The sequence below is a fragment of the Scyliorhinus canicula genome, chromosome 2 (assembly GCF_902713615.1).
Source record: "Scyliorhinus canicula chromosome 2, sScyCan1.1, whole genome shotgun sequence".
NCBI lineage: Eukaryota > Metazoa > Chordata > Chondrichthyes > Carcharhiniformes > Scyliorhinidae > Scyliorhinus > Scyliorhinus canicula.
The window spans coordinates 206537979-206565315 of NC_052147.1; the positions used below are offsets into that span (position 1 = coordinate 206537979).

At 41.9% G+C, this 27337-nt stretch overlaps 1 protein-coding gene across 5 annotated transcripts in view; it reads right to left on the reverse strand.

Annotated features, from left to right (window-relative positions):
* The window catches only part of dync1i2b (dynein, cytoplasmic 1, intermediate chain 2b), a 126161-nt gene that overhangs the window by 28181 nt on the left and 70643 nt on the right, over positions 1-27337 (reverse strand). For all 5 annotated transcript variants that reach the window (XR_005459766.1, XM_038789425.1, XM_038789423.1 and 2 more), the window contains 3 exons: positions 5393-5476; positions 1149-1311; positions 955-1054 (listed from right to left, as the gene is read on the reverse strand). Coding sequence is in view for 4 of the 5 variants with exons in the window: in XM_038789425.1 (XP_038645353.1) it covers positions 955-1054; positions 1149-1311; positions 5393-5476 (347 nt within the window). In the remaining variant the exon portion in view is untranslated. The remainder of the gene's footprint in view (positions 1-954; positions 1055-1148; positions 1312-5392; positions 5477-27337) is intronic.

The window sequence follows — 27337 nt, forward strand, 5'->3', positions numbered from 1 at the left end:
CAGACACAATGGGCCAAATGGCTTCCTTCTGCACAGCAACAATTCTGTGACAGGGGCTAGTTAAGGGCTGCCAGTACAGATATGCCTGAATAGACGATTGAGGAAATATTGGTATATATTGATAAGAGAAATGCACTAAAGTATGTACATGGATTGTTAACAAGGGAACAGATAACATGCCACAAAGGAGTCTCTTGATATTCAAGACATACCATATTATGAGGAATGTGGCACTATAGGTAGTAAGCTTGTAACCAAAGAACACAAATTAACCAATATCTTTGTGTGTTTGAGCGTGCGCCTATGTATGCACGTGTGCCTGTGTGCACGTGTCTGGAGTGGAGGTGTGGAGTGCGTTGGAAACATAAAAAGTAGTATCACTGTTAAGTCCTTTGCTGTTTTGTATTTATATAATATATAAATGATCTGAAATTGGGTAGAGCAAGTATATTTTGCTGAAATGATGGCAGTGAAACTATCAGTGTTTGCCACCATTGCTTCTCTGGCAGCAACTGCTAGAGTTCACACGTGTGCAGTTAAATGCAGATTCCACACATCTCAGTGGATGCACTGTTAAAAGTTCAATTTTTGCACAGTCTCGGTATAGAAACCCTTGAAAAAGTCACACCTTGTTGAATGAAGTGTAACTGAGTTTTTAAAGAGTGCGCCAAGTTCATAATTACTACCGAATAACTTCTTTGATCTTGAAAACCTAATTTTATATTGGTATTATTACACATTCAGAACTGCTCAGAGTCAATGCAAAGGAGAGAGTTAGTATCATAAGCCCATAACACATCCCATTGACATTTTAGTCTACTGACAGAATAAAAATTCAAATTTCTGCAATTATTGCCTTAATATTATTTATCAAAAAGCAGAGCACTTTTATTAAACACCCTATACAATTTGAAAGAGGGGGAAAAGAATGCCCTAGCATAGAAACAAAACTACCTGAGGTGACCAGTCCATGCATGTAACAACACGATGTTTTGACCAGCGTTCATCAAAAAACTGTCTATTGAGAGAAAGTTTAGCCCCACCTTGGAGTTCACTGTTAAGAAACAAAATGCAAGTCAGAAATGTTGTTCAGTTGTTCAGAAACAGTTCTGCTGCAATAAATACAGTAATAGTTATGTAAATAGTACCCTTCTTTTTCTTCTAAATCCTTGCCACTGTAATCAAAAAAGACATCTTTATGTTCTGCAAGAGCCCGTTCAATTATTCTGGTGCTGTGATCAAAGAATGTGAGGAATTCATCAGAGTGAAGAATCTGCTGTTTTTCCTCTTCTGTAAGTTCACGCAGTGCACCTGCAAAATGTGGTAAGCAAATCTTTCTTATTTTAGATCTTGTTTTTTTAAAACATTATTTAATTTAGAAAGGTACTTAGCATCTTAACGTTAGCACCAATTCAATCTTGTTTCCTTTCAAGATGCATCGAAGTGGCCATTAGTTGGAATTGTCCATTTAAGCATTCTGACCACAGAATCTACTGCAATTTCTTGCTGACATTTGAAACTCAAAGACTCGACGGAAAAGAAAGGTCAGTACCATTTTTTAAACAAAAAACATTTTCCGCATTCAGGAAAAAACACTATAGGCATATGAAATTAATTTCATTCTACCTTTTTGATCAAGGAATTAGTTTACCTATGATCTAAAATATTCTCTACATATAATAGGGCAAAGCAAGGACTGATGCTTTAGAATCTTCATTGCAGAAAATGTACACATGGTGTGGTACTGACCCATAGTCTGAGGTGGTCTCAGGGTCAGCCCTAATTTTCATGTTAGTTCATCTTGAATAAGGCAACAGCAGAACCAAACCAATCAGCATCAGTCACTGAGCTGAAGAAGGAGGAAGAGAAAGAAGAAAAAAAAACTTGTACAGTGCTTTTCACAGCCTCAGGATATCTCAGAGCTTCACAGTCAATTAGGTTTAAAGTGTAGTTCGATATGTGGGTAGGGAATTAAATAAAAGGTAAATAGCAATGAGATAAATCGCCAGTAAGTCTGCTTTCCATGCTTTTTTTTTTTAAATTTAGAGTACCCAAATAATTTTTTCCAATTAAGGGGCAATTTAGTGTGGCCAATCCATCTTTGGGTTGTGGGGGCGAAACCAACGCAAACACGGGGGGAGAATGTGCAAACTCCACACTGACAGTGACCCAGAGCCGAGATCGAACCTGGGATCTCGGCGCCGTGAGCCAGCAGTGCTAACCACAGCGCTACAGTGCTGCCCTTGCTTTCCAATGTTGATAGACAGAAAACTCTTCTGTTCTTTTTTGAATAGTGCCAAGGATCTTTACACCCACCTGAACCACCATGGGCCTTGGTCTAATGTCTCCTCCACAAAAGCATCCCTAATCCTATATTTCAACCACCATCACTAAAACAGATCATCTGCTCATTATTACATCGTGTACAAATTTACACTTATTTACACACGGTAGAATAGTGATTGCAGAGGTTGTGAAAGGCCACTAAAGAAATTAAATACATCTTTTTTTCTACACCCTCAGTATTGAATGAAATTAAGCCAAGTATTCGGAGGTACTCTGAAGCTACAACCTTCTGACACAGTTGCAAGAATAATTCCACTGAGCCAAGCTGATTAAAAGGCCAGCACAAGATGGCCACTCCTGTCCGCTATCCCTATTGCTTTTGCTGCAGAAATGCATATGTGGATCTCAGGGGAACAGGTGATCAGATTCAATTGTGTTTCCCTTCCAAATTCAAGTCTACCAATATGCACTATCCAAGTTTATACGTGTGGAATTGGACTTGATCCCAAGGGTCTGTTGGCAACCATGGAAGCACCCGAATTACAACTCAAGCCTACATGATGGAGAGAGGAAAATAAGGACCTGGGTAAGGAGATCTTCGGGCAGAAAAAAGTTTCTTCTTCAAATGTTATTCAAACTAGATAACAAGCACAACATCCACTCTTCATTATAACCTGCATTGATGTAGTGCCAACAAGATTGGAAGTCTACAAAAGTTATGCAAGGCTTTGCGTTCACTGAATCAGATAGAATACTGCATTCAATGTCGGTCACTACATCCTAAAAGCATCAATATCCACATGGTGGTTACGGGGAAAGATTGGGGGAAATGAGCCGAGGTAGGGTGTTCTTTCGGCACGTCGGTGCAGACTCAAAGGGCTAAATGGCCTCCTTCTGCATTGTAGGAATTCTATGATTCTCATACCACCATGAAACAGCTGGCTTCACCTGGTGCTCAAATTTGGAGGCACCTATCCCTTTCCAGATAATCTGAGGTACACTGGGCACTTTTCCGGACCTGGAATGGCAGCCTTAGGCCAATTCATGAATTTGCATGACATACAACAATCAATGATCTGCTCAGGGTAGCCATTACCCCGAAGGATGGCTTTCATGTGTCCTATTTCAGCACCAAGCTTGTACGGTAAGCAAATGGTTCAGGCCCTATTTACAAGCTTGCCAATAAAGTCAAACTTTATGGAATTAGAGGATCCCAATGAAAAGCTTAGAGATCACGTCCCCTTTCTCAGCAATTCTCTATTTCTATACTGTCAAGCAACTTACCTGTATACCTGACTTAATTCAATCCAGAGCTTTGAGTCAGACAGGGGACAGGCAAATCCTCTCCATTATAACAATGGCTTTCAAGGTGCATTGGCGCTAAACTGGAAGATTTGGATTTCTGTCCCACATCATATTTCCCAGATTATTGTGCCTTTTGCAGGCACAGAACGACCAGATTAATAATTGTGGGTCCACTTGGTTCAAAATTTCCAATTCTAGAGAATTCATCTTGAAGTCAGTTTTGACCTCAAGGAGATTCTGGGCATATTGAAAGTGAATGTAAACAATTAAACAATATAGTAATAGAGTTCTGCAATTTTGTACAACTTAAAGAATATACTGAATGGTATATGGTCATGACTTTAAATTAAGCCCCCCGACCAAATATTTATCCTCTGCTTCTCACACTTCGCATATACATGCTGCCCTCGGTGACATCATCCGAAGGCACAGCATTAATTTTCAAATGTATGCTGGCAACTCTCAGCTCTACCTTACCACTACCTCGCTGGACAGGTGCCATATAATCGGGCTGCTTAACAGTGAAATATCGGGAAGACTGAAGACATTGTTTTCAGCCACCACTCCAATCTCCATTCCCTAGTTACTGACTCCATCGCTCTCCCTAGTTACTGACTCCGTCCTTCTCCCTGGCAATTGTATGATATTAAGCCAGTTTGTTCACAGCCTTGGTGTCATATTTGATCCAGATGAGCTCACAATCTCTTATTCGTATTATTATTAAGACAGCCTATTTTCACCTTCATAACATTGCTCGACTTCACCCCGTCTCAGCTCATTGGCTGCTGAATGTCTCATTTATGCAATTGTTACCTTTACACCAATACAATCCTGGCTTGTCACACACATTATATTCACTATTGTTTTGAGGTCATCCAAAACTCTCTTGCCATGTCTGAGCTCGCATCAAATCCCGCTCCCCTACCACTGACTCATTGTGGGCTTGCTGACCCATGTTGTACCAATTCAAGCAACACCCTGACTTTAAGATCATCACCATTGTTTTCAAATTCCCCATGGGCTTGCCTCTTCTTACCTCTGTAACCTCCTCCAAGCCCACAACCCTCAGAGATATCTGCATCCTCCAATTCTGGCCTTTTATGGATTCAGAATTAGTATTGCTTCTCTATTGGTGGCCTTCAGTTGCCAAGGCCCCAAGCTCTTGAATTTGTTCCCTATGCCTCTCCACCTTGCTTTCCTCCTTTAAGATCCTCCTTGAAAACATCTTCTTTAACCAAGCTTTTGGTTATCTGGCCCAATATCGCCTCATGTGGCTCAGTGCCATACTTTGTTATTTTTATAATGCTCTTGTGAAGTGATGTGGAATGTTTCAGTGTTAAGGGCACAATATCAATAGAAATAATTGTTGTTGAAACAAAACATTACAAGTTGAGCAAGCCTTATCCGAAATGCTTGGGGCCCCGAGTGTGTATCAGATTTCAGATTTTTCGGATTATAATGTGATAATACGCACGTGCGATGCGTTGGGACCTGCGCATGTGCGGCACGCTGGGGCCTGCGCATGTGCGGCACGCTGGGGCCTGCGCATGTGCGGCACGCTGGGGCCTGCGCTTCGCCCGGGAACCTTCCGAGCCTTGTGGGATTTCCCACTCACGATGTCACATTGAAATAAAGTGCTTATTTCGGAATTTTGGATAAGAGATGCTCAACCTGATAGTTAAATGGTTATTCCAGTGTAAAACATACTGTTGACAAAGGCAAATATAAGATAATACATAAAGTGTGACATTGAAAATGGATTATTTTAAGCTTTTCAGAATGGATTTTCACCCCAAAATACCTTCATTAACTTCTTCTTTCTGAATTTGCTCTGGTTCTGGTTCAATTGCTTGCTTGGGTACAATATCTTCCTCCTCCTCTTCAGCTGCAAAATAACAGTTTATAAAACTTAAGTTGTATCCTTACAGATATCCTGAAACACCTTACATTTAATTATAATATTTGCATGTTATAAAAGTCTTCATTATCAATAAATTCTTACGTCTTTCTATTAAGCTGTTAACATGTTGACTTTAACTACCTGAAGAAATGTTACTCATTACTAAAGATGAAGAAAAAAGTAATTATTTTACAGTTGTCTGAATTGCTGCTTGCAATCTTCAGGACATCAATGTTAAGAACTAACTAATGGCTTCTATCTTGAAAATGGCACGACAATCATTTCCTGATATTACTATTGTCAGAGGTACTGACATGTACCTGCTTTTTACTTTGCTCAGTGCTTACAAGCTGTAACATAGGATTATTACAAATATATTTGAATTTTAGAAAAGTAAATTTTCACAATATACTTAAAAATTCCACTTCAGCAAAAAAAACCTGCATTTTCCAACCCTTACTATGTAAAACAGAGTAATACAGAAAACATTAAAAATTTCAAATATATTAACTTTCAAACTTTTGTATGTCATATCTTGAAATTCTGAGCACTGACAGCATGAATTACTGAAGCTGCACCATCAACTAAGACAAATACCAGTAGTGGGCAAACAGTATCAATCATTCTATTTGCCAAGTGCGCAGATAAAGAAGATAATTAACATAAAGCTAGTTAACTTAAAGATACAAGGCACATTTCAATGTAGACCTAAAATGAAGCCCCCCAAAATCCTTGTATTTACAGTCCATTCAGTACTGGAAGAGCAGCAGTTATGATCACATTATGCCTACTTCAGCAATATTTCAACATACAAACAGGTGAAAGGAGCTCTTTAGAAATGCTATGGTCATCGCCCCAAAAGTTAAAAAGCAGGAACGTTCTTAATAGTGCTGTGGTTCCAGTTGTTTTATGTTCAAAAATACACTTGAATGTAACGGTTTATTGAGTAAAAGATTGAAATAGAAAAAATATTTTATATTTCAGTTCCAAATCAATTAGCAAAAATCCTGAATAAATGAACCTCACTGGAAATAAATAATCCAGCCTAATGCTGTTCCTCTAAAAGTGAGAAATTCTAATGATAAATATACAAAATATTCTATATTGTGTACAGTATAGTTCTCCTTATTTAAGGAAAGATGTAAATGCATTGGAAGCAATTTAGAAAGCATTACTAGCCTAGGGAGACAGTGGCGTAGTGGTGTTATCGCTGTAATCCAGAGACCCAGAGTTATGCTCTGGGGACCCGGGTTTGAATCCCGCCAAGGCAGATGGTGAAATCTGAATTCAATAAAAATCTGGTTAAAAGTCTACATGGTGACATTGTCGATTGTCGTAAAAACCCATCTGGTTCACTACTGCCCTTTAGGGAAGGAAATCTGTCATCCTTACCTGGTCTGGCCTACATGTGACTCTAGAGCCACAGCAATGTGATTGACTGTTAAGTGCAATAAATTTGCTCTGCCAGCAACACTGAACGAATATTTAAAAAATAATGCCAGGAGTGGACATGCTGTCTTATGAGGGAAGGTTGGGCAAATTAGATTTGTATCCCTGGAGTTTCGAAGGGTAAGAGGTGACTTGATTGAAACCTATAAGATTCTGAGAGATCTTGAAAGGATGGATGTGGAGAGGATATTTCCTCTTGTGGGATAATCGAGAGAGGGATCACTGTTTAAAAATATAAGGGGTTGCTCATTTAAGACAGAGATTCAAATAACTTTTTTTCTGACGGCCGTGAGTCTTTGAAGTCTCTTCCATAAAAAGCATTGGAAGAAGAGCCTGTGAATATTTTAAGGCAGAACTAGATAGATTCTTGATTAACAAAGGGTGAAAAGTTATCGATGGTAGGCAGAAACGTGGGTTGAGGTTAGAATCAGATCAGACATGACCTTATTGAATGATGGAGCAGCCTCTAAGGGCCGACTGCTCCTGCTCCTAATTTGTATGCTCACACGTATATGTTCATATGTAAGACAGGTCTATTGCCAGCTAATGTAAAACAACATCTGCAACTGATTACTTCTATTTTTCAGGAGTATCATAGAATCATAGAATTTACAGGGCAGAAGGAGGCCAAGGAGTCTGCACCAGCCCTTGGAAAGAGTACACTACTTAAAGCCACACCTCCACCATATCCCTTTAACTCAGTAACCCCATCTAACCTTTTTGGACACTTGGGGCAATTTAGAATGGCCAATCCACCTACCTGCACATCTTTGGATTGTGGGAGGAAACCGGAGCATCCGGAGGAAACCCATGCAGACACAGGGAGAAAGAGCAAACTCCAAAGAGTCACCCAAGGCCCGAATTGGACCCGGGGGTTGGGAGGCAGCAGTGCTACCACAGTGCCATCCTAAAAGTCATGTACAGTTTGTGAAAGTCAAAATGTTGGGCCACAAATTAATAAAAAGGTAAAGTTAAAGTAAAAGTAATCTTTATTGTCACAGGTATGCAATCAAAACAAGGAAGCCGCTGGTGAAAATATCCTGCATAACTAAAGACTATACTTTTATTACAGATCCACTATCATAACATCCAAAAGCATAAATTTTGAAATCAGAATAATGAAATTCTAATGAAATGACACCTAGGATTTAAAATCTAGAGCTGCATCAACAAGTATATTTTGAGCACCAAACTAATACAAGACGATACATTTACAATTATGTCCAAACTTTCAGGTTCTCAAGATTCCAAAAAGTTTTCCTTGACAGTGCCTTGCAATCTTTTACATCTCAATTAATAGGAAGATCACGCCTTATTATCTCAGCAGAAAAACATCACCTCTCACAACATTGCATTCCTTTGTATTGCACGAGCATATTAAGCTAGATAACATATTCAAGTTGTTTTCCAATTATCATAGAATTTACAGTGCAGGAGGCCATTCGTCCCATCGGGTCTACACCGGCCCTTGGAAAGAGCACCCTACTTAAGCCCATACGGCCACCCTATCCCTGTAACCCAGTAACCCTACCTAACCTAAAGGCAATTTACCTTGTCCAATCCACCTAACCCGCACATCTTTAAACTGCGGGCAGAAACCGGAGCACCCGGAGGAAACCCACGCACACAGGGGGAGAACGTGCAGACTCCGCACAGATAGTGACCCAAGCCGGGAATCGAACCTGGGGCCCTGGAGCTGTGAAACAACTGTGCTACCCACTGCGCTGCCGTACCTCTCACTTTCTGCAATGAGATTTGAACCCACAACCTCCTGACTGAGAGAGAAGACTATTGCCACGGAGTCAAGCCAACACTTAGTTAATTGTGAAACATTGTCAAATGATTAGACCACATGATCCAGTTCTGATACCGTGACTGGTCTAAAAACAGGTCATATAATTCTGGATAATATAGAACACAACGGGAAGACTACAAGAGAGAATGGCATAGGGTGATAATACAAATACCAATTTTGTTAGAACAGGAATCAAGGTTGAGAAATATTATTTCTAATTTACATTATGGGTTATAAAAATAAACAGTGGAAACATAGATGCAAAACCTATGCCAACTACCCATAATTGAAAATTATTTTCCTTTCCTTCTTAAATTTGCATCACTCACTTCTGCATTGAAACTAACAGGATACTGAGAGACCTGGATAGAGTGAACATGGAGAGGATGTTTCCACTAATAGGAAAAATGAGAACCCGAGGGCACGGCCTCAGATGAAGGGACGATCCTTTAAAACTAGATGAGGAGGGGTTTTTTCAGTCATAACTAAGTGAGGGTGGTGAATCTGAGGAAATCTTTGCCGCAGAAGGCGGTGGAGCCCAAATAACTGAGTGTCTTTACAGCATAGTTAGGTAGGTTCTTGATTAATAAGGGGATCAGGAGTGATGGGGAGAAGGCAAGAAAATGGGGATGAGAAACATATCAGCCATGATTGAATGGCAGAGTAGACTTGATGGGCCGAATGGCCCAATTCTGCTCCTATGTCTTATGATCTAGAAAGAAAACTGCACAAGATGAACTCAAATAAAACATCCAATCATCCAAAACAGGGTGGCAATTGTTCTACTGGTGCTGCATCCTAGGGCCATAAAGCATGGGAGAAGGTCGAGTTAGTGGAGGGGTTAGCCTCAGATTATGTTCCTCCTCCTCTCCTCTCCCCCCACCTTCATCTTCTGAAGGGTTTGGTCTGCAGTCAACATGTTGGTTCAGTCTTTGGGGCTCTGTCACTACTTTACTATTGCTCCAGTCTCTTTGGGTGCTGGAGTACCACCTGGATCTTCCTGCCAGCGCTTCTAGACATTAGATTGCTGGCAAGAATCCCCGGTCTAATAAACTGAGCACTGTTAAGAATTGGGGAGATTGAAGATTAAAAAATGAAATTGGCTTAAAAATTAAAAAGGGGAATTGATATGCGCAGTTGTCTGAAGGGGTTTTTGATATACGAATGAAAAAAGCAAGTGTTTACGCATGTGACATGGGGAAAATAATAGGATGTAGAAGAGGTAACTTCAAAGTGGAGAGATAGGGGAATTGGCACTTGTATGCTAAAAGCCAGGTCCACAGAGTGGGTGAGATCTAGGGAAAGAATGATATATTCATAGCGCAGTAACTAGAGAAAGTAATACAGTAGAGGCAGCTACCGTCATAGCCACACCCAGATGCAGAAAACATTCTCCCCTGAAAACAAGTCATTGCTAAAGGGCGGCTGGTTAAAAGCCGATACTCGAACTGAGAAGATTACTTCTTCGCTGAAACTGAAGATGGCTTTCCCAAACATGACAAATAACCTGTATGTGGTAATTATCTGCTGGATTTAGCTCATAAATTACATAATATTGGTTGTTGTTTGGGAACAAGGAGCACCTCAGAGTTCAGGTATTTGGGAACAATGGGGTAACTTCCTATAATACTGAGTGTTCGTAGCCATTAGTGTAGTTAAGTGAACTGTTGTCATGTGCTATAGTCCTTCTTGTCATATGTTTTTCTTTTAAGTCAATAAATATTCTTTATTAATTGATCACAAAAACGACTAGACCATTCCTCCCTGGTTTGCAAATTTTTTCTCAGTGTATCAAATTGAAAATATACACCACTAAGAACCGGTGTCCCAAATTACCCTTCTGGGTTTTGGGACACCCTCACATTTAACATCAGCAGAGGGCTTAACAGCATCAAGTCCAAGCCTCTTTAGGTGATTAGGAAAATCCAGCCCTTTAAGGCTAGTCTAGCATGCAACTAATGGTTGGAAGTTTACAACATTGGCCTGGTAAACTAGAGGGAGGAAAGTCTAAATTATTTCTGGAATTGTTTAAAAATATGCCCTTGCAAGGTGCGTGACAGGTAAAGCTTTGCTTATTGCCCAGCCCTAGCTGCACTGAAAAGATGGCGGGTGTTTCTTTTCCTCAAACTGCTGCAGTTCTTGTGTTGATGGTGCTCTCACAATTGCATTTGATAGGGAATTTCAGGAATTTGATCCAGTCAAAATGAAGCAATTATATGTTCAACTGTGATGGTGTGCAATTTGAAGTGAAAGTGCTCCCATAATCTTGTTGTGTTTGTTGTTCTTGGTGGCAGAGATTATGCAATTGACCAGAACCAGTGAAGTATGTGGAGTTGTAGTGCATTCCTGAAAAGAACTTAATAGTGGACTGGCCGAAAAAGCAGCTAATGCCCATGGGGCAGAATATATCTTGGGCACCAACAACACTAGTTTCAGATGTTTTTAGCTTTCCCTTCCTCATCGCCTTTTTGTGCTTAAATTTTAAAATCTGCATATTCTAGACATATGTATTAAAGATCTAGTTCATTCTGTTTTGCTCTTCCATTCTAATCCCGAGGCTAATTTGTAAAAGGTTACAACTTATGTCAGGTCATCTGTCAGAAACAGGACAGCAGGAAACTTCCCTTTACTTCAAGAAACCTAAGTACAAGTTTAGTTGTGTAAACTGTTCTACCACATGAGATAGGCTGGTCAGAGGATGGGAACCAGCTGCTTAGATCAGGTCTCAGCAGCCAGGCCAGATGACTAGGCAACAAAGAACAGATGGTACTGCTGGGATTGTGTTCTCCACTACAAGGTGGCACTGGGATGGCACAAAGTTTTCTGCCTGACTGCTTCCAATCACATCTCTGACAGCAAGACTGTGTAATTACTGGCCCACCAGGGGAGTTAAAGGCAAGCATTCAGGCTGAAAACTGAATAAAATACATCTTGTAGGCCACAACAGCTGCCAAGCCACACTAATCGCCACATTTTCATATCTTTCACAACAAACACATTTAGGCAGACAATAAAATATAATTAAGCCTGCAAGTAATAGAGCTTAGAAAAATAACAGTGAAATGCACACTATGATGTTAACTTGTGCTTTATCAAAATGATAATCATATGTGCAAATTTAACGGTAGATGGAAATTGAATCTGCCTACCATTCTGACAAGTTTACAGAAATGGGTTAATAACATGAACAATTTCAATATCCTGCAGATATGCTCATACTTTCAACCAAATGGGGGAAGTTAAAATCTTTCCTTTCAAGGGCTTCAATCAGCTGCAAAGGAAAACAGTAATCACTGTCTTTTGAGCAAGCTCTGCTGCATTTGTCAGCCCTTTCTCTGAGAATGCAGCCAGAGCAATCAACCTGCCATCCATTCAGAATGGAAAAACAATCTGAAAACACAGGGTATAATGCACCTGCCAGAGAAAATGGCCATTTCAGGAGAAGCTAGTGATCTGCATGACCCCACTGTGGAGGCGGTGGTGCAGAGGGGAAGAAATGCTTAAAAAGAATTCACAGTGATTCCGATCTCTCACACACTGACACTTCCTTACAAAGCATGCCAATTATAGCTTTTGTGCTACTTTAAAAAAATGAAAGCTTTTTTTCAAAAATAATCACACTGAGACACAGAAGATGCACATCCTTTCACAGAAATCACTTATACACTGGACAATCTATTAATCTGAAAGCAGTCTGACATGGTAGGGGTCCAACGTTGTTCAAGCACAAAACCTAAAACGCGACACCCAAGATTGAAATAATCTCTGCAGGTGTGCTTGCCCCCCATGTCACTTTGTTGACAGTTTTACATACAATCATCAAATCCAAAACCTTTACACTAAATCATTTTGAAATGAACATGTTCTCAAGACCAAAGCTCGGGACTGTAATAACTGCATTTTAAATAAGAAGCGAGTCATGGAAAACCAAATAATGGAATACGCTACATTTGCTTACTGAAAAATACTCCAGAGTACACAGAAACTGATTGATTAGATTAAGTCTTACTCCTACAATTTCATGACAATATAGTTGTAACCTTTGTAAAATTGACATTCCAAAAGATCTGCATGTATCATTGGAAAATGTATTTTTGTTTCCAATAATATGGGAACACATTCGAGATTACAGAAAGTAAAACTGATCTTATCAGGAAATGAATGTCAGATAAAGCTACAGAATTTGAAGAGGAGACTTAAAAAGGATAACACAGTAAAATAGAAGAATGCCCCAACTTTCCCAGAGGAAACTGTTGCTCAACTACCAACCCAAGCTGCCAATAAACTACAATATAAATAAAGCACTTATGCATATTTTGTGGATTGGATGACTATCAGGGTCTTTATAATTGATGATTTATATCTTAATTGTCATTCAAATTTGGATGGATATTCTTAAATTTTAATGAAAACTTTATTCGGCATACAATTTGCTTTGAGGAAGTTTCTCGCTTTTACAATGCATTTAGTTTATGACAAACTAGTTAGATTGTGCTCTGTAATCAGTTGTTTAATCATATTTCTGGACATTTTATGCTTTGGTGATCAAATCCCAAGAAATTGTGAAAGTGAATTTACACACTGCTTTTGGTCCTAAAATCTGTAATCAAATCCTCAGTTCACACTGAGGAATACTGATCTTCCCCATGCTGTTTGTAACGGTCAGATTTGAAAGAGGTTTGGTACACTCAACTCAGTTCACAGTAGCCCAAAAAATTAACTTGTCAAAATAAAACAGAAATCAATATTAAATTAGCAACAACTTTAAGACATGATGCTGGCTGCTATGGGAAACAGAAATACTAAAAGTGCAGCACAGTGTATTCCTCAGGCATATCCTGGAGGCTGCCACTGACCTGAAACTGAACTAGCCACATACTGTCTCTACCAGGGCAGGTCAACGGCTAGGAATCCTGCGGAGAGTAACTTACCTCTCGACTCCCCAAAGCCTGTCCACCATTAACAAGACATAAGTCAGCAGTGTGATGAAATATTCTCCACTTGCCTGGTTGAGTGCAGCTCCAAAAACACTCAAGAAGCTTGATACCTTCCAGGACAATGCAGCCTGCTCGATTGCCCCCCCCCCCCCTTCCATAAACATTCACTTCTTCCACCACTGATGAACTGTAGAAGCAGTGTGTACTGTACCATCCATAAGATGTACTGCAGGAACTCACCAAGATTCCTTAGGCAGCACCTTCCAAACCCATGGCCACGACCATCTAGAAGGAGAAGAGCAGCTGATACCTGGGAACACCACCACCTGGACGTTTCTCTCCAAGTCACCCAGCATTATGACTTGGAAATATATCACCGTTCCTTCAGTGTCACTGAGTGAAAACCCTGGAATTCCCTCCCTAACAGCACTGTGGGTGTACCTACACCTCAGGGACTACAGCGGTTCATGAAGGTAGATCACCACCAGCTTCTGAAGGACAACTAGGGATGGGCATTAAATGCTGGCTCAGCTAGCGACGCCCATGGCCTGTAAATGATTTAAAATTCTGCTCAATTTTAACTCAGAGCAGGAATCAGGCAGGGGGAGACCAAGGAAAGCACCAAATATGACTGATCTTGGCTGTTACAGGCCCAGTCACTTTTAACTCCCCAGCCTCATCTACAGACCTGTCATCCCAATCAGCTTCATACCTGAAAATCAGGTAATTAGCAAGGAGTGGGTGTTTTGAAAGGTTTTAATGTTTTTGAAAGGGGGAGGAAAGAACTAGGGACGGGAGGTCTAAACCTTTCTTGTGGATCTCCTCCTGGTCTCGCAGAAAAGGAAAGTAGCAAAACCCTTTACAAAGATGATGGTTGGACCTCTTCTGTCCTTGGTTCCTCTTCCCTCTACATTTACCTGGCAATAAAGCAACATGGGGAAAAGAGACGATCTACATTAAAAAAATATAAATTAGATATTGCAACCACAAAGAAAGCAGCAAATGATCTTCAGGATACCAATGGCCATTGGCATAGGTGGTGGTAGGGTATGGGTTAAAATACTTTTTGCAACTTCTATATTAAAAAAAAGTCTGACCACTCCTTTCCAAAGAACACAATTTACATCACTTGTTAGAACACAGAAACATAAGCTGTTTGTCCGCAGCTAGTTCTGTAATTCACCAAGTGAAAACCAATTTGCTGGTCGTGCATTTCTACACGTTCATCAGGATATTGCTGTGAATATATGTAAAGTAATTGACAACCTGTGATACATAACCTGTGCTTGATCTTCATGCCATTGAGTGTATCTTTTCTGGCAAGACTACATTCACTACTCTGCATCCTTGTATGCTTCACCCGATGCCAGTGTTTATATAGTAACATTGTGTACCTTGTGGTGCCCTATTATGTATTTTCTTTTCTTTTATTTTCATGTACTTAATGATCTGTTGAGCTCCTCGCAGAAAAATACTTTTCATTGTACCTCGGTACACGTGACAATAAACAAATCCAATCCAATAATTTAATTTGTTTTGAGTTGCTCGATTAATGGAAGCAATATTTCTATTTGATTCTTATTGTGAAAATCCCATTTGAAAATAGACCCAATGAAGTAGTTTTTGTTTGGCCTATGCCACCCACCCCAAAAAAACTGCCTAGACAACCAATGGTGCTGCTTTTACCACAGGTACCAATTTGATCCTAGTGCGTTTTAGAGCAGAATTAAGTTAAACTGCTCCACTTTGTACTCAAAGTGGAGCTTGAACATGGACACTGAACAGCATTTCGTCCAATTTTTAGAGATATTAAGATCTAATTTATTTAACACGATTAGCATTATTAATTTTAAAAATGGCTTCCCACTAGTTGGTTGTGTTATTTTGTAACCATGTGTAATAATTTAAAATATTAAATTACTTTATAGCTTATATTGAAATAATTCTATTTCACTTTAGAAAATTCAGCATTCTTTTGGTTCAATATCTACAAAAGGAATGTCAGAACAGTCCTTTAATTGCCCTAACAAGTTCCATGTGCTAGTTTCTAATCTCAGGCAGTCATGCAGCCAATTTTCGACTCCTATTTGGAATATTAGGGTAGAACTTGAAATATTCATAATTGCAGAGAAGCAAACACTCAAGATATGGTTATACTGCACCTTCAATAACAACTAGTTCTTCCTCTATCAGTTCAGCACCAATATTGATTAGTCCTGAACATTCACAACTCCAATGTTTTGTCAGGAATGAACATGGGAAGACTAATTTGTATCAGTTGAGGAAAATTATTTCCCTTTCCACAAATAATAGCATGCCTAACAGATTTAGATACAAGAGAGTAGACAACAAAGTGTACCATATAGTCAATTTTTAAAAATAGAATGCTATGTGCTTCATGTGCTCACTGCAGTCTGGTTTTCAATAGATTTCACTCCAGCAGACTATACAATAAGGACTCTGCACTAAAGTAGCAGTTACTGCAAAAGTGACCAACTATTGTCAATGAACACTGAACACAAGGTTAATGAACCACTGAGTTTTTACTCCGACTTAACATCAAAAGTGTGATGTATTTCGTTCAGGTGGAAAGAAAAGAGTTGCTGTAAATTAGGCTGCACCTAGCAATAACGATATGAGTGAAGTTACAGTTGTCTAGATGATGTGCTTCTATGGAGCAGGTTAATCAAAGTTAAATCATCTGTGAAATAGCTGTGTTTTGTTAACTTGGGTGTATTTGTATCCTTCCAGGCATACAAGGCATTTGACTCATGTTTTATTTCCTACCTACAAAGGCACAATCAAACATATATATTTTTTGAGCATTAAATGATTTGACCCAAGAAATAAATTACAATTTCAATGTGCCTTTTAAACTATATAAAAATTCACAATGTAAAAAAAAAAAAATCCTTCCAAATATATCCCATTCTCTGTCTAGCATAACTCAATGTGTAGTACTCTAACCTCAGCCAGAAGGTTGGGGGTGAAGCCTCCCTCCATGGCTGTAGTACATAATTGAGGCTGATACTTCAGCACAATACTGAAGGAATGCTGCATTATCTCAGGTGTCATCCTGAGGAGTCTAGGACAAGGGGACATTAAATGAGATGCCAAATGGAGGGCACATCTGCCCGTTTGTGTGGTTTAATTGAATAATAAAGATTCAACTGCAGTGTTCATAAAAATGTCCTGCGCAACGCGTCTCTTTAACCAACACTACCAAAACGTAAACCAACTGATTGTTCGCCTCACTGCTATTGGCCATGCTGTAAACTGGTTTTAAGGTTATGTCACCTTGTCCTACACTCCTCTCATCTCCCCTACTGATTCTTTTCAAAATCCTAAAAAATAAACCCAATCAAATCATCCCTTTGACTTTCTGCATTCCAGGAAATACAAGCCTAGATTATGTAATCTCTATTCCTTGCAGACCTGGTAACACATTCTGGTGAATCTTCCCTACACTCATCCAGGTAAATCCTTTCTAAAATGCAATGTCCAGAACTGCTTATAGTACTACAAATATGGTCTAATCAAGATTATTATAAAAAATCATTCACCCTCCCTTTACATTCCAGACATTTTAAACAAAAGGCTACCATTCCATTTGTCTTTTTGATTTGACGATGCAGGGGGAAGGGGGTTGGATGGGATAGAGGGAAGCAAATTTGAAGGGGTGCAAGAACTGAGACACTTGGGATGTTTTTGTTCACAAATTCTTACGGTGTCAGGTCATAATAGAAGTTATTAAAGTATACGGGCTTTTTAAATGGAGGCACAGAAAATAAAAGCCAGGGAGTCACGCTAAATGCTTATGAAACACTAGCTCAGCTGCAGCTGGTGTTTTGTGTCCAATTCTGGGCACCATGTTTTAGGAAGGGCATGAAGGCTTGAACAAGGTACAGAGATTTACAAGAAAGGCACCAGGGAAGAGGAACTTCAGCAATGTGTAGAAACTGGAGAAGTTGGGATTGTTCTCCGCAGAGAAGAATAGGCTTAGTGAAGATTGTTGTCCACAGAGTAGGGAAGGCTTAGAGAAGGTGTTCTGGAGGTCTTTACAGTCATGGGGCAACACAATGATTAGCACTGCTGCCTCAGCGCTAGGGTCCTGGGTTCAATTCCAGCCTCGGGTGACTGTGTGAAGTTTTCACTTTCTCCCCATGGCTGCTTGGGTTTCCTCCGGGTCCTCCAGTTTTCTCCCACAGTCTAAAGATTTGCACGTTTAGCATGGATTAGCTGTGCTAAATTGCCCCTTAGGATGGTGTTGCAGGAATAGGGTGGGAAATGGGTCTAGATAAGGTGGTCTTTTGAAGGGTCGGTGCAGACTCAATGGATCGAATGGCCTCCTTTTGCACTGTAGGGATTCAATTCTCTTCTATGAAGGGTTTACATAGAGTAAATGAAGAGAAACAATTTCCAATGGTTGAAGGGTTAATCACCAGAGGTCACAATTTTTAAGTACTTGGCAGAAGATCCAGGGCGTCATGAGGAAACAGTTTTTTTACACAACAAGCGTTTAGGATTTGGTACACACCGCCGTCAGGACAGTAGAAACACATTCAAATTCCCCAATTGGGGAATTGGATAAATACATAAAGGAAAAAGTGAAGGGGAATGGGAAAAAGAGTGGGACTAACCGGATTACTTTCCAATGGGCCAAAAGGCCTCCTTTTTATACTGATCCTATGAAACGGTTTCTACATTAATTTATATCACGTTTACACTTAAAAGTAATATATTGTACGTGAAGTGCTTTGCAGTATTAAAGCTCCTTGTTACGGTATTGGTTCTTGCTGGGTGCAGTTTCATAGGTTCCAATAAGGTGTGACTTCATTTACCTCGCATTACTGTTATTTACCTTCTCAGGTATCTACAAAGGGAAGAGGAACATGCTAATCTGAAAAGGCATGGTGAAATATATCTGTAGCATGTGAAACATCTTGAAGCGGATGGGACTTCTAATAAGTCACCAGGATGGGATCAAATGCACAGAAAATACTGATGGAAGTAATAATAGAAATTGTGTAGTGCTCCTTCAGTATGGGGTGGTGCCAGAGGATTGGAGAACTGCAAATATTACACCATTGATCGAAAACGGTGCAAGGATAAATCCAGCAACTGCAGGCTAATCAATTTAACCTTGGGTGATGGAAAACCTTTTAGAAATCATAATTCAAGGCATAATTAACAGGCATTTGGACAAATGGGGGACAGTTGATGCAGAATACAGTGCCTTCCAAAAGGCATTGGATAAAGTGCCTTAAGATGGCTGTATCAACAAAATGGCAGCATGGATACAAAGGTGGCTGAGTGACAAGAAATAGTAATGGTGAAAGGTAATTTTGTAGACTGGAGGTGCTACTTAATGGGGTGCTATTTGTGGAGCCTCCTCCTCCAGTGGCTTATTTAATTGTCCACCACTATTCACCGCAGGATGTGGCAGGACTGCAGAGCTTAGATCTGATCCGTTGGTGGGATCACTTAGCTCTGTCTATCACTTGCTGCTCATGTTATTTGGCATACAAGTAGTCCTTTGTTACAGCTTCACCAGGTTGACATGCCACTTTAAGTATGCCTAGTGAGGGCAGCACGGTGGCCTAGTGGTTAGCACAACCGCCTCACGGCGCTGAGGTCCCAGGTTCGATCCCGGCTCTGGGTCACTGTCCGTGTGGAGTTTGCACATTCTCCCCGTGTCTGCGTGGGTTTCGCCCCCACAACCCAAAAATGTGCAGAGTAGGTGGATTGGCCACGCTAAATTGCCCCTTAATTGGAAAAAATAATTGGCTAATCTAAATTTATTTAAAAAAAAAAACAAAAAAAAAAGTATGCCTAGTGTTACTCCTGGCATGCCCTCCTGCACTCTTCATTGAACCAGAGTTGATTCCCTGGCTTGGTGCTAATAGTAGATGGGGGGTATGCCGTGTCATGAGGTTACAGATTGTGGCGGAATGCAATTTTGCTACTGCAATGGCCCACAGCGCCTCATGGATGCCCAGTCTGGACTTGCTAGATCTGTTCTAAATCTATCCCATTTAACACGATAGTGTCACACAACACGATGGACGGTATCCTCCATTTTTACGCAGAGGGTGGTGCGTGCCTGGAATGCTTTGCCAGCGGAGGTAGTAGAGGCGGGTACGATAGCATCATTTAAGATGCATCTGGACAGATATATGAACGGGTGGGGAACAGAGAGAAGTAGACCTTGGAAAATAGGCAACAGGTTTAGATAAAGGATCTGGATCGGCGCAGGCTGGGAGGGCCGAAGGGCCTGTTCCTGTACTGTAATTTTCTTTGTTCTTTGTTGTTCTATGTAAAGACAAGAACTGTGCGGTGGTCATTCCTGCCGATACTATCTTGGCCAGATGCACCTGCAGCAGGCAGGTTGGTGAGGATGAGGTTGAATATGTTTTTCCCTCTTGATGGTTCCCTCACCACCTGTCACAGACCCAGTATAGCAGTTATGCCCTTTAGGACTTGGCCAGTGGTGCTAACGAATCATTCTTGGTGATGGATATTGACGGCCCCAACCAGTGTACACTCTGTGCCTTTGCAACCCTCAGTGCTTCCTCCAAGTGGTGTTCACCATGGAGGAGTACTGATTCATCAGCTGAGGGTGGATGGTACGTGGTAATCAGCAGGAGTTTTCCTTGCCCATGCCTGACCTGAAGTCATGAGACTTCATGGGGTCCAGAGATGATGTTGAGGACTCCCAGGACAACTCCCTCCTGACTGTATACCACTGTGCTGCCACCTCTGCTGGGCCTGTCCTGCTGGTGGGACAGGATATACCCAGGGATGGTGATAGTGGTGCCTGGGACATTATCTGTTAGGTATGATTCTGTGAGTATGACCACGTCAGGCTGTTGCTTGACTAGTCTGTGAGACAGCTCTCCCAATTTTGGCACAAGCCCCCAAATGTTAGTCAGGAAGACTTTGCAGTATCCAAAGTCTGAAGCATTCACAATAATCTTCAGCCAGTAGATGTTAGTCAGGATAGAGCTGGATTTGCCATTGTTTCCAGTGCCGAGGTCGATGCCGGGTGTTCCATCTGGTTTCTTTCCTTTTTATTGACTTTGTAAAGATTTTGATATAACTAAGTAGCTTACTGCACCATTCAAGAGGGCATTTAAGAGTCAACCACATTACTGTGGGTCTGAAGTCACATGTAGGCCAGGTCAGGTAAGGATGGCAGATTTCCTTCCCTAAAGGTTATTAGTGAACTAGCTGGGTTTTTTTTTTACAACAATCGACAACGGTTTCTTGGTTATCAGAAGACCCCGACCGGGAGGTTAGCAATTAGAGTAGTCAACACTATCCTTAGGGAGGTCAATACACCCGGTGAGATGTTTGGGAGGACTGTTTTAGGCGAGGCCCAGGAGGCCAATCCAGAGATACAAAGCGTTTGGCACAGACAGCTCTCACAGATGTTGAGGCTGTGTGTGTGGCTGTGTGTGGCTGTGTGTGTGTGTGTGTGTGTGTGTGTGTGTGTGTGTGTGTGTGTGTGTGTGTGTATGTGTGTGGTGGTGGGGGGGAAAGAGAGAATGGGGTTCTGATGAGGAAGTGGAGACACCCTCATAGACATGCGGATGAGGGCTGGAAGGTTTTTCATCAGGTAGTGGTACTGTCGCAGTACCATCAGGAAGTCCTGTGGATAGTGCATGGGATACCAATGGCAGGACATCTGGGAATATGGAAAACTCAGATTTCAGTCAGGAATTTCTCCTGGCCGGGGCTGCACAAGGATATTGGATAGGTCTGTAGGACATGTTATACCTGTCAGGTAATAGGTAAACTCCATCATATGATCCAACACGCATCATTTAATACCCATCCCAGTGTTTGACAAACCAGTTAGTTGGGTACTGGTCGATTGTGTAGGGCTGATGCCCCAAAACTAAGGCAGGCCATCAGCACAGGGATATAATCACACATTACTTTGGAAGCTATACCTTTATGAACCATTACCGCCAACCAGAGGAAGGTAGTAGTGGAAAAACTGAGTTTTTCACCCGTTATGGCATACCCTAGGGAGGTGCAATCGGATCAGGGTTCCAACTTCATGTTGAAAATTTTCCAGCCTATTAATGGTGGGTTGGGTATCAAGCACTTAAAATAAACCGCCTGTTATGCCCAAACTCAGAGAGCTTTGGAGAGGTATCATCAGACCCTCAAGACCATGATTAGGGCCTACTGCCATGACTACCCAAAGGATTGGATTTCCTACTATTTGCTGCCAGGATTCCCCAAACCAATCTACTGGATTTAGTCCATTTGCCATGAGATACGGAGTCCATTAAAGCTGATGAAAGAGAGGTATCTCAGACCAGAGGACAATTCCTCAATGTTGGATTACACATCCATATTTCTGGGAAGACTCACAGTGGCCTGTCAGGTAGCCCGGGAGCATTTGAAGATTTCTGGAGCCCGAATGAAACGGTTGCCGGGCAAGTGGGCGAGGTCCCAAACCTTCCAGGTTGGGGATGAGGTATTGGTACTGTTGCTGTTGCAGGGTGGACCTCTGAAGGCAAAATTTAGTGGACCTTATAAGGCGCTTAGGAGAGTGAGCAAGATAACTATTTAATCAGCACCCCCAACCAGAGGAAGGAGGACGGGTTGTGCCATATAAATAAGATGAAAGGGTACCAGTGTGCCAGATGTTGCAGGTGGTGGACGAGGACGATGATGGAAAGAGAGAGGTGGGAAAAAAGTTGAAAGATTATTGACAAATCCCATTAACTTGCAGAGCATGGAAGGTATCGTCTTTTGTAACGCCCCGGGGTTGTATCAATGCAGGTGATGCCGTTAGGTCTCAAAAACACTTGCAACCTTCCGGCGGCTCATGACCGAAGTAGTGGCTGAAGTGCTGTGTGGTCTACTTGGATGATGGGGCAATTGGAGAGGCTATTCAGGCAGCTAGACCAAAAGTGAGTTTGCCACGGCAAAGTTAATCTATTTAGGCATTGTGGTGGGACAGGAGCAAGTGGTGCCCAGAACGGTTAAAGTTAAGGCCTTGTTGGATTTTCCAGCTCTGACCAGCAAATGGGAAATTATGAAGTTCCTAGGCATGTGTGGGTTCTACAGGAAGTTTGCACCAAATTTCAGTACCATAGTGGTACACTTAACCCACGTCTTAGCAAAACAAGCGAAAATGGTGGTCCACAGAATGTCAAGAGGCGTACAAGAAGTTGAGGGCCATCTGGATAAATGAACCAGTGATTTGATTTGTTACGTGTACCGAGGTAGAGTGAGAAGTATTGTTCTGCGAACAGTCCAGACAGATCATAGAATTAACAGTACAGAAGGAGGTCATTCGGCCCATCGAGTCTGCACCGGCTCTTGGAAAGAGCACCCTACCCACGGTCAACACCTCCACCCTATCCCCATAACCCAGTAACCCCACCCAACACTAAGGACAATTTTGGACACTGAGGGCAATTTATCATGGCCAATCCACCTAACCTGCACATCTTTGGACTGGGAGGAAACCGGAGCACCCGGAGGAAACCCAGGCACACACAGGGAGGATGTGCAGACTCCGCACAGACAGTGACCCAAGCCGGAATTGAACCTGGGACCCTGGAGCTGTGAAGCAATGATGCTATCCACAATGCTACCGTGCTGCCCATACATGAAAAAACATAGAACATACGATAAATACACAATATAAATACATAGACACAAACATCGGGTGACACATAGGGAGTGCAGTACTACTTAGTAGAGAAGATACGTGGACAGATCAGTTCAGTCTGTAAGAGGGTCATTCAGGAGCCACGTAACAGCGGGGAAGAAGCTGTTTTTGAATCTGTTAGTGCGTTCTCTTAGTCTTTTGCTTGATGGCAAAGGATGGAAGAGAGTAACCCGGGTGGGAGGGGTCTTTGATTATGCTGCCTGCTTTCCCCAGACAGTGGGAGGTGTAGACAGAGTCAGTGGATGGGAGGGGGGTTCACGTGATGGACTGGGTTGTGTTCTCGACTCTGTAGTTTCTTACGGTCTTGGGTCGAGCAGTTGGATTGGATTTGTTTATTGTCACATGTACCAAGGTACAGTGACAAGTATTTTTCTGCGAACAGCTCAACAGATCATTAAGCACATGAAAAGAAAAGGAAATAAAAGAAAATACGTAAAAAATACATAATAGGGCAACACAAGGTACACAATGTAACTACGGAAGCACCGGCATCAGATGAAGCAAACAGGGGTGTTGTGTTAATGAGGTCCGTCCATAAAAGGATCGTTTAGGAGTCTGGTGACAGCAGGGAAGAAGCTGTTTTTGAGTCTGTTCGTGCATGTTCTAAGACTTCTGTATCTCCTGCCCGATGGAAGAACTTGGAAGAGTGAGTAAGCCGGGTGGGTGGGATCTTTAATTATGCTGCCTGCTTTCCCCAGGCAGCAGGTGGTGTAGATGGGGTCAATGGATGGGAGGCAGGATTGTGTGATGGACTGGGCTGTGTTCACGACTCTCTGAAGTTTCTTGCGGTCCTGGCCCGAGCAGTTGCGATACCAGGCTGTGGTGCAGCCAGATAATAATAATCTTTATTGTGACAAATAGGCTTACATTAACACGGCAATGAAGTTACTGTGAAAAGGCCCTAGTCGCCACTGTTCGGGTACATGGAGAGAGAATTAAGACTGTCCAAATTACCTAATAGCATGTCTTTCGGGACTTGTGCGAGGAAACCGGAGCACCCGGAGGAAACGCACGCAAAGGGAGAAGGTGCAGACTCCGCACAGACAGCGACCCAAGCCAGGAATCGAATTAGGGGCCCTGGCACTGTGAAGCCATAGTGTTAACCACTATGCTAGGAGGCTTTCTATGGTGCATCTGTAAAACCTGGTAAGAATCGATGTAGACACGCTGCATTTCCTTAGTTTCCTGAGGAAGTACAGGCACTGTTGTGCTTTCTTAGTCATAGCGTCAGTGTGAGTGGACCAGGATAGATTGTTGGTGATGTGCACACCAGTCAACTATCTCCACCTCTGCACCACTGATGCAAACAGGGGTGTGTACGATACTTCGCTTCTTGAAGCGAATGACCAGCATTGAGAAGGAAGCCTTAGCCTTGTTGCTTGCTCTGCAACACTTTGAAGAGGGTGGGACGGTCGGGGAGGGTGAGACGGTCGGGGAGGGTGAGACGGTCGGGGAGGGTGGGACGTTCGGGGAGGGTGGGTGGGTCGGGGAGGGTGGGACGGTCGGGGAGGGTAGGACGTTCGGGGAGGGTGGGTGGGACGTTCGGGGAGGGTGGGTGGGTCGGGGAGGGTGGGACGGTCCGGGGGGGGGGGGGGGGAGTAATAGATTAGCTGGCCATTATTCTAATTTAATTATTGCATATTTTAACTCCTTTCTTGTTATAAAGGAAGTTAGTATTTTTTACTTACAAATCTGGTGCCTGCAAGTCATTGGAACAGTCGGGGACCAAAGATCTAAAAAATTCTTGGTTAATTCACTTTTGTTGGGACTCCGGGGCTGGAATTGACTGTGCAGTCACCCAGGGTGTTGTAACAATAGCAATATTTAGTTGCATGTGAGAGTTAAAAGAATTGAAGATTGAAAATTTAAGATCTAATAAAGATATGGAATAGAAAATTTATAACAAGTGTTGAAAGCTGTGAAATCAGATTTACTTAGAGGTGCAAAGGAATCAGATAAATTGGGTACATATGAGCAAATTCCAAATGGAAATTGAAAAGGCTTATCTAGTAATGGAGCGAAAAGTTAGTGAACAAAGCTCAGCCCAGAAAGAACTTGAAAGGTTGAATTAAGAGATGTGCAAAATTTACAAGCAACAGCAAGAATCTTGCATCAAACTTGTAAAACTTTTCGACATAAAATCACTGACTATTCGAGATGTCAGCATGAGATAGATAAGTTGAAGTTGCAACTCCAGGTCCAGAGGGATCTGATGTGCGCCTTTGGAGCTGTAGAGATAAAGAATACGGAGGAAGGTGAGATAGACTGGGGTGAATGGAACAAAGTCGCGCAAGAATACGGCAAAGGGGAGGAGGTCCAGAGGCCTGATCCCCACCCTCCTCCTTTGTCTGAACATCCTAGCCCTAGTCCCTCTGCTCCACAGGAGGAAACAATTCCCATGATTCCCATCACATGGGGGCATGGAGCATGATACGCCACATACAGTGGTTCAGTTAGCCTAACAGACAATCTCAGTTACGCAGGGAACAAAGCCCGGGACATCAAGGCCCGAGCCGCCACTCCCACCCTTTAAAATGTTTGCTGGGGCACAGGAGGCAGATGTGAATTTGAAACTAATCAGGGATGGAGTGCTTCCAGCATCTTATAACAAACGGAAAGCTAACACAGCAATAAAGGACAGTCTCATCCTGAAGGACGGACAATATGTGGTGCTGATCCAGGGTCAGAACTGGATAATCTATCATTGTCACAACATCCAGGAACACCAAGTGTGAACACAACTACAGAAAGAATTAAAAGTTTATGTTGGTGGCCCGAAGTAGATGGAGACATAAAGTATTATGTGGGAAATTGTCTGGGTGGTGCCCAAAATAATCCAGACCACTATGCTAAGAAAGAAGCCATGATGTGGAGGAGATGCCAGATCTAGACTGGGATGGCACAGTAAGAAGTCTCAAACACCAGGTTAAAGTCCAACAGTTTATTTGAAATCACAAGCTTTCAGACCACTGCTCGTTCATCAGGTGAAGTGGAGGCAGGTTCACAATCACAGCATAGAAGAGACATAATTGCAAGATAATTACAGATTGGAATGTGAGTCTTTACAGATAAACAAATCTTTACAGGAACAAGGTGTGAGTGGAGTGAGGGGTAATCAGAGGTAATCGAGGTGTGAATTGTCTCAAGCCAGGATAGTTAGTAACATTCTGCAAACCCAGGCAGCATGGTGGGGGTCACATGTAATGTGACATGAACCCAAGATCTCGGTTGACACGGTTCTTGTGTGTGCAAAACTTGGCTACCAGTTTCTGCTCGCCAATTCTGCGTTATCGTGGGTCTTGAATGCCATCTAACCCTCACCATACTGCCTGGGTTTGCAGAATACTACCAACTGTGGTACCCCACTAGTCACTGCCTGCCAATTTGAAAAAGACCCTGTTAATTCCTACTCTGTTTCCTGTCTGCCAACCAGTTTTCTATCCATCTCAATACACTACCCCCAATCCCATGCGCTTTCATTTTACACACTAATATTTTATGCGGGACTTTGTCAAAAGCCTTCTGAAAGTCCAAATACACCACAGCCACTGGCTCCCCTTCATCAATTCTACCAGTCATAGTCTCGAAGAATTCAGTAGATTTGGCTAACATTACATTCTGTAGTCTCACCTTCCTTCCCTATGTACGGTATGTGTTGTCTGTATAGCATGCAAGAAACAACACTTTTCACTGTACACTAATACATGTGACAATAATAAATCAAATCAAAAATTTGACAAGCATGATTTCCCCTTCATAAATCCATGCTGACTCTGTCCAATCCTGCCACTGTTTTCTAAGTGTTCCGCTATAAAATCTCTGATAATGGAATCTAGAATTTTCCCCACTACTGACGTCAGGCTTGCTGGTCTAGAATTCCCTGCTTTATCTCGACCTCTCTTTTTAAATAGCGGAATTACATCAGCCATCCTCCAATCTGCAGGAACTATTCAGAGTCTATAGAATCA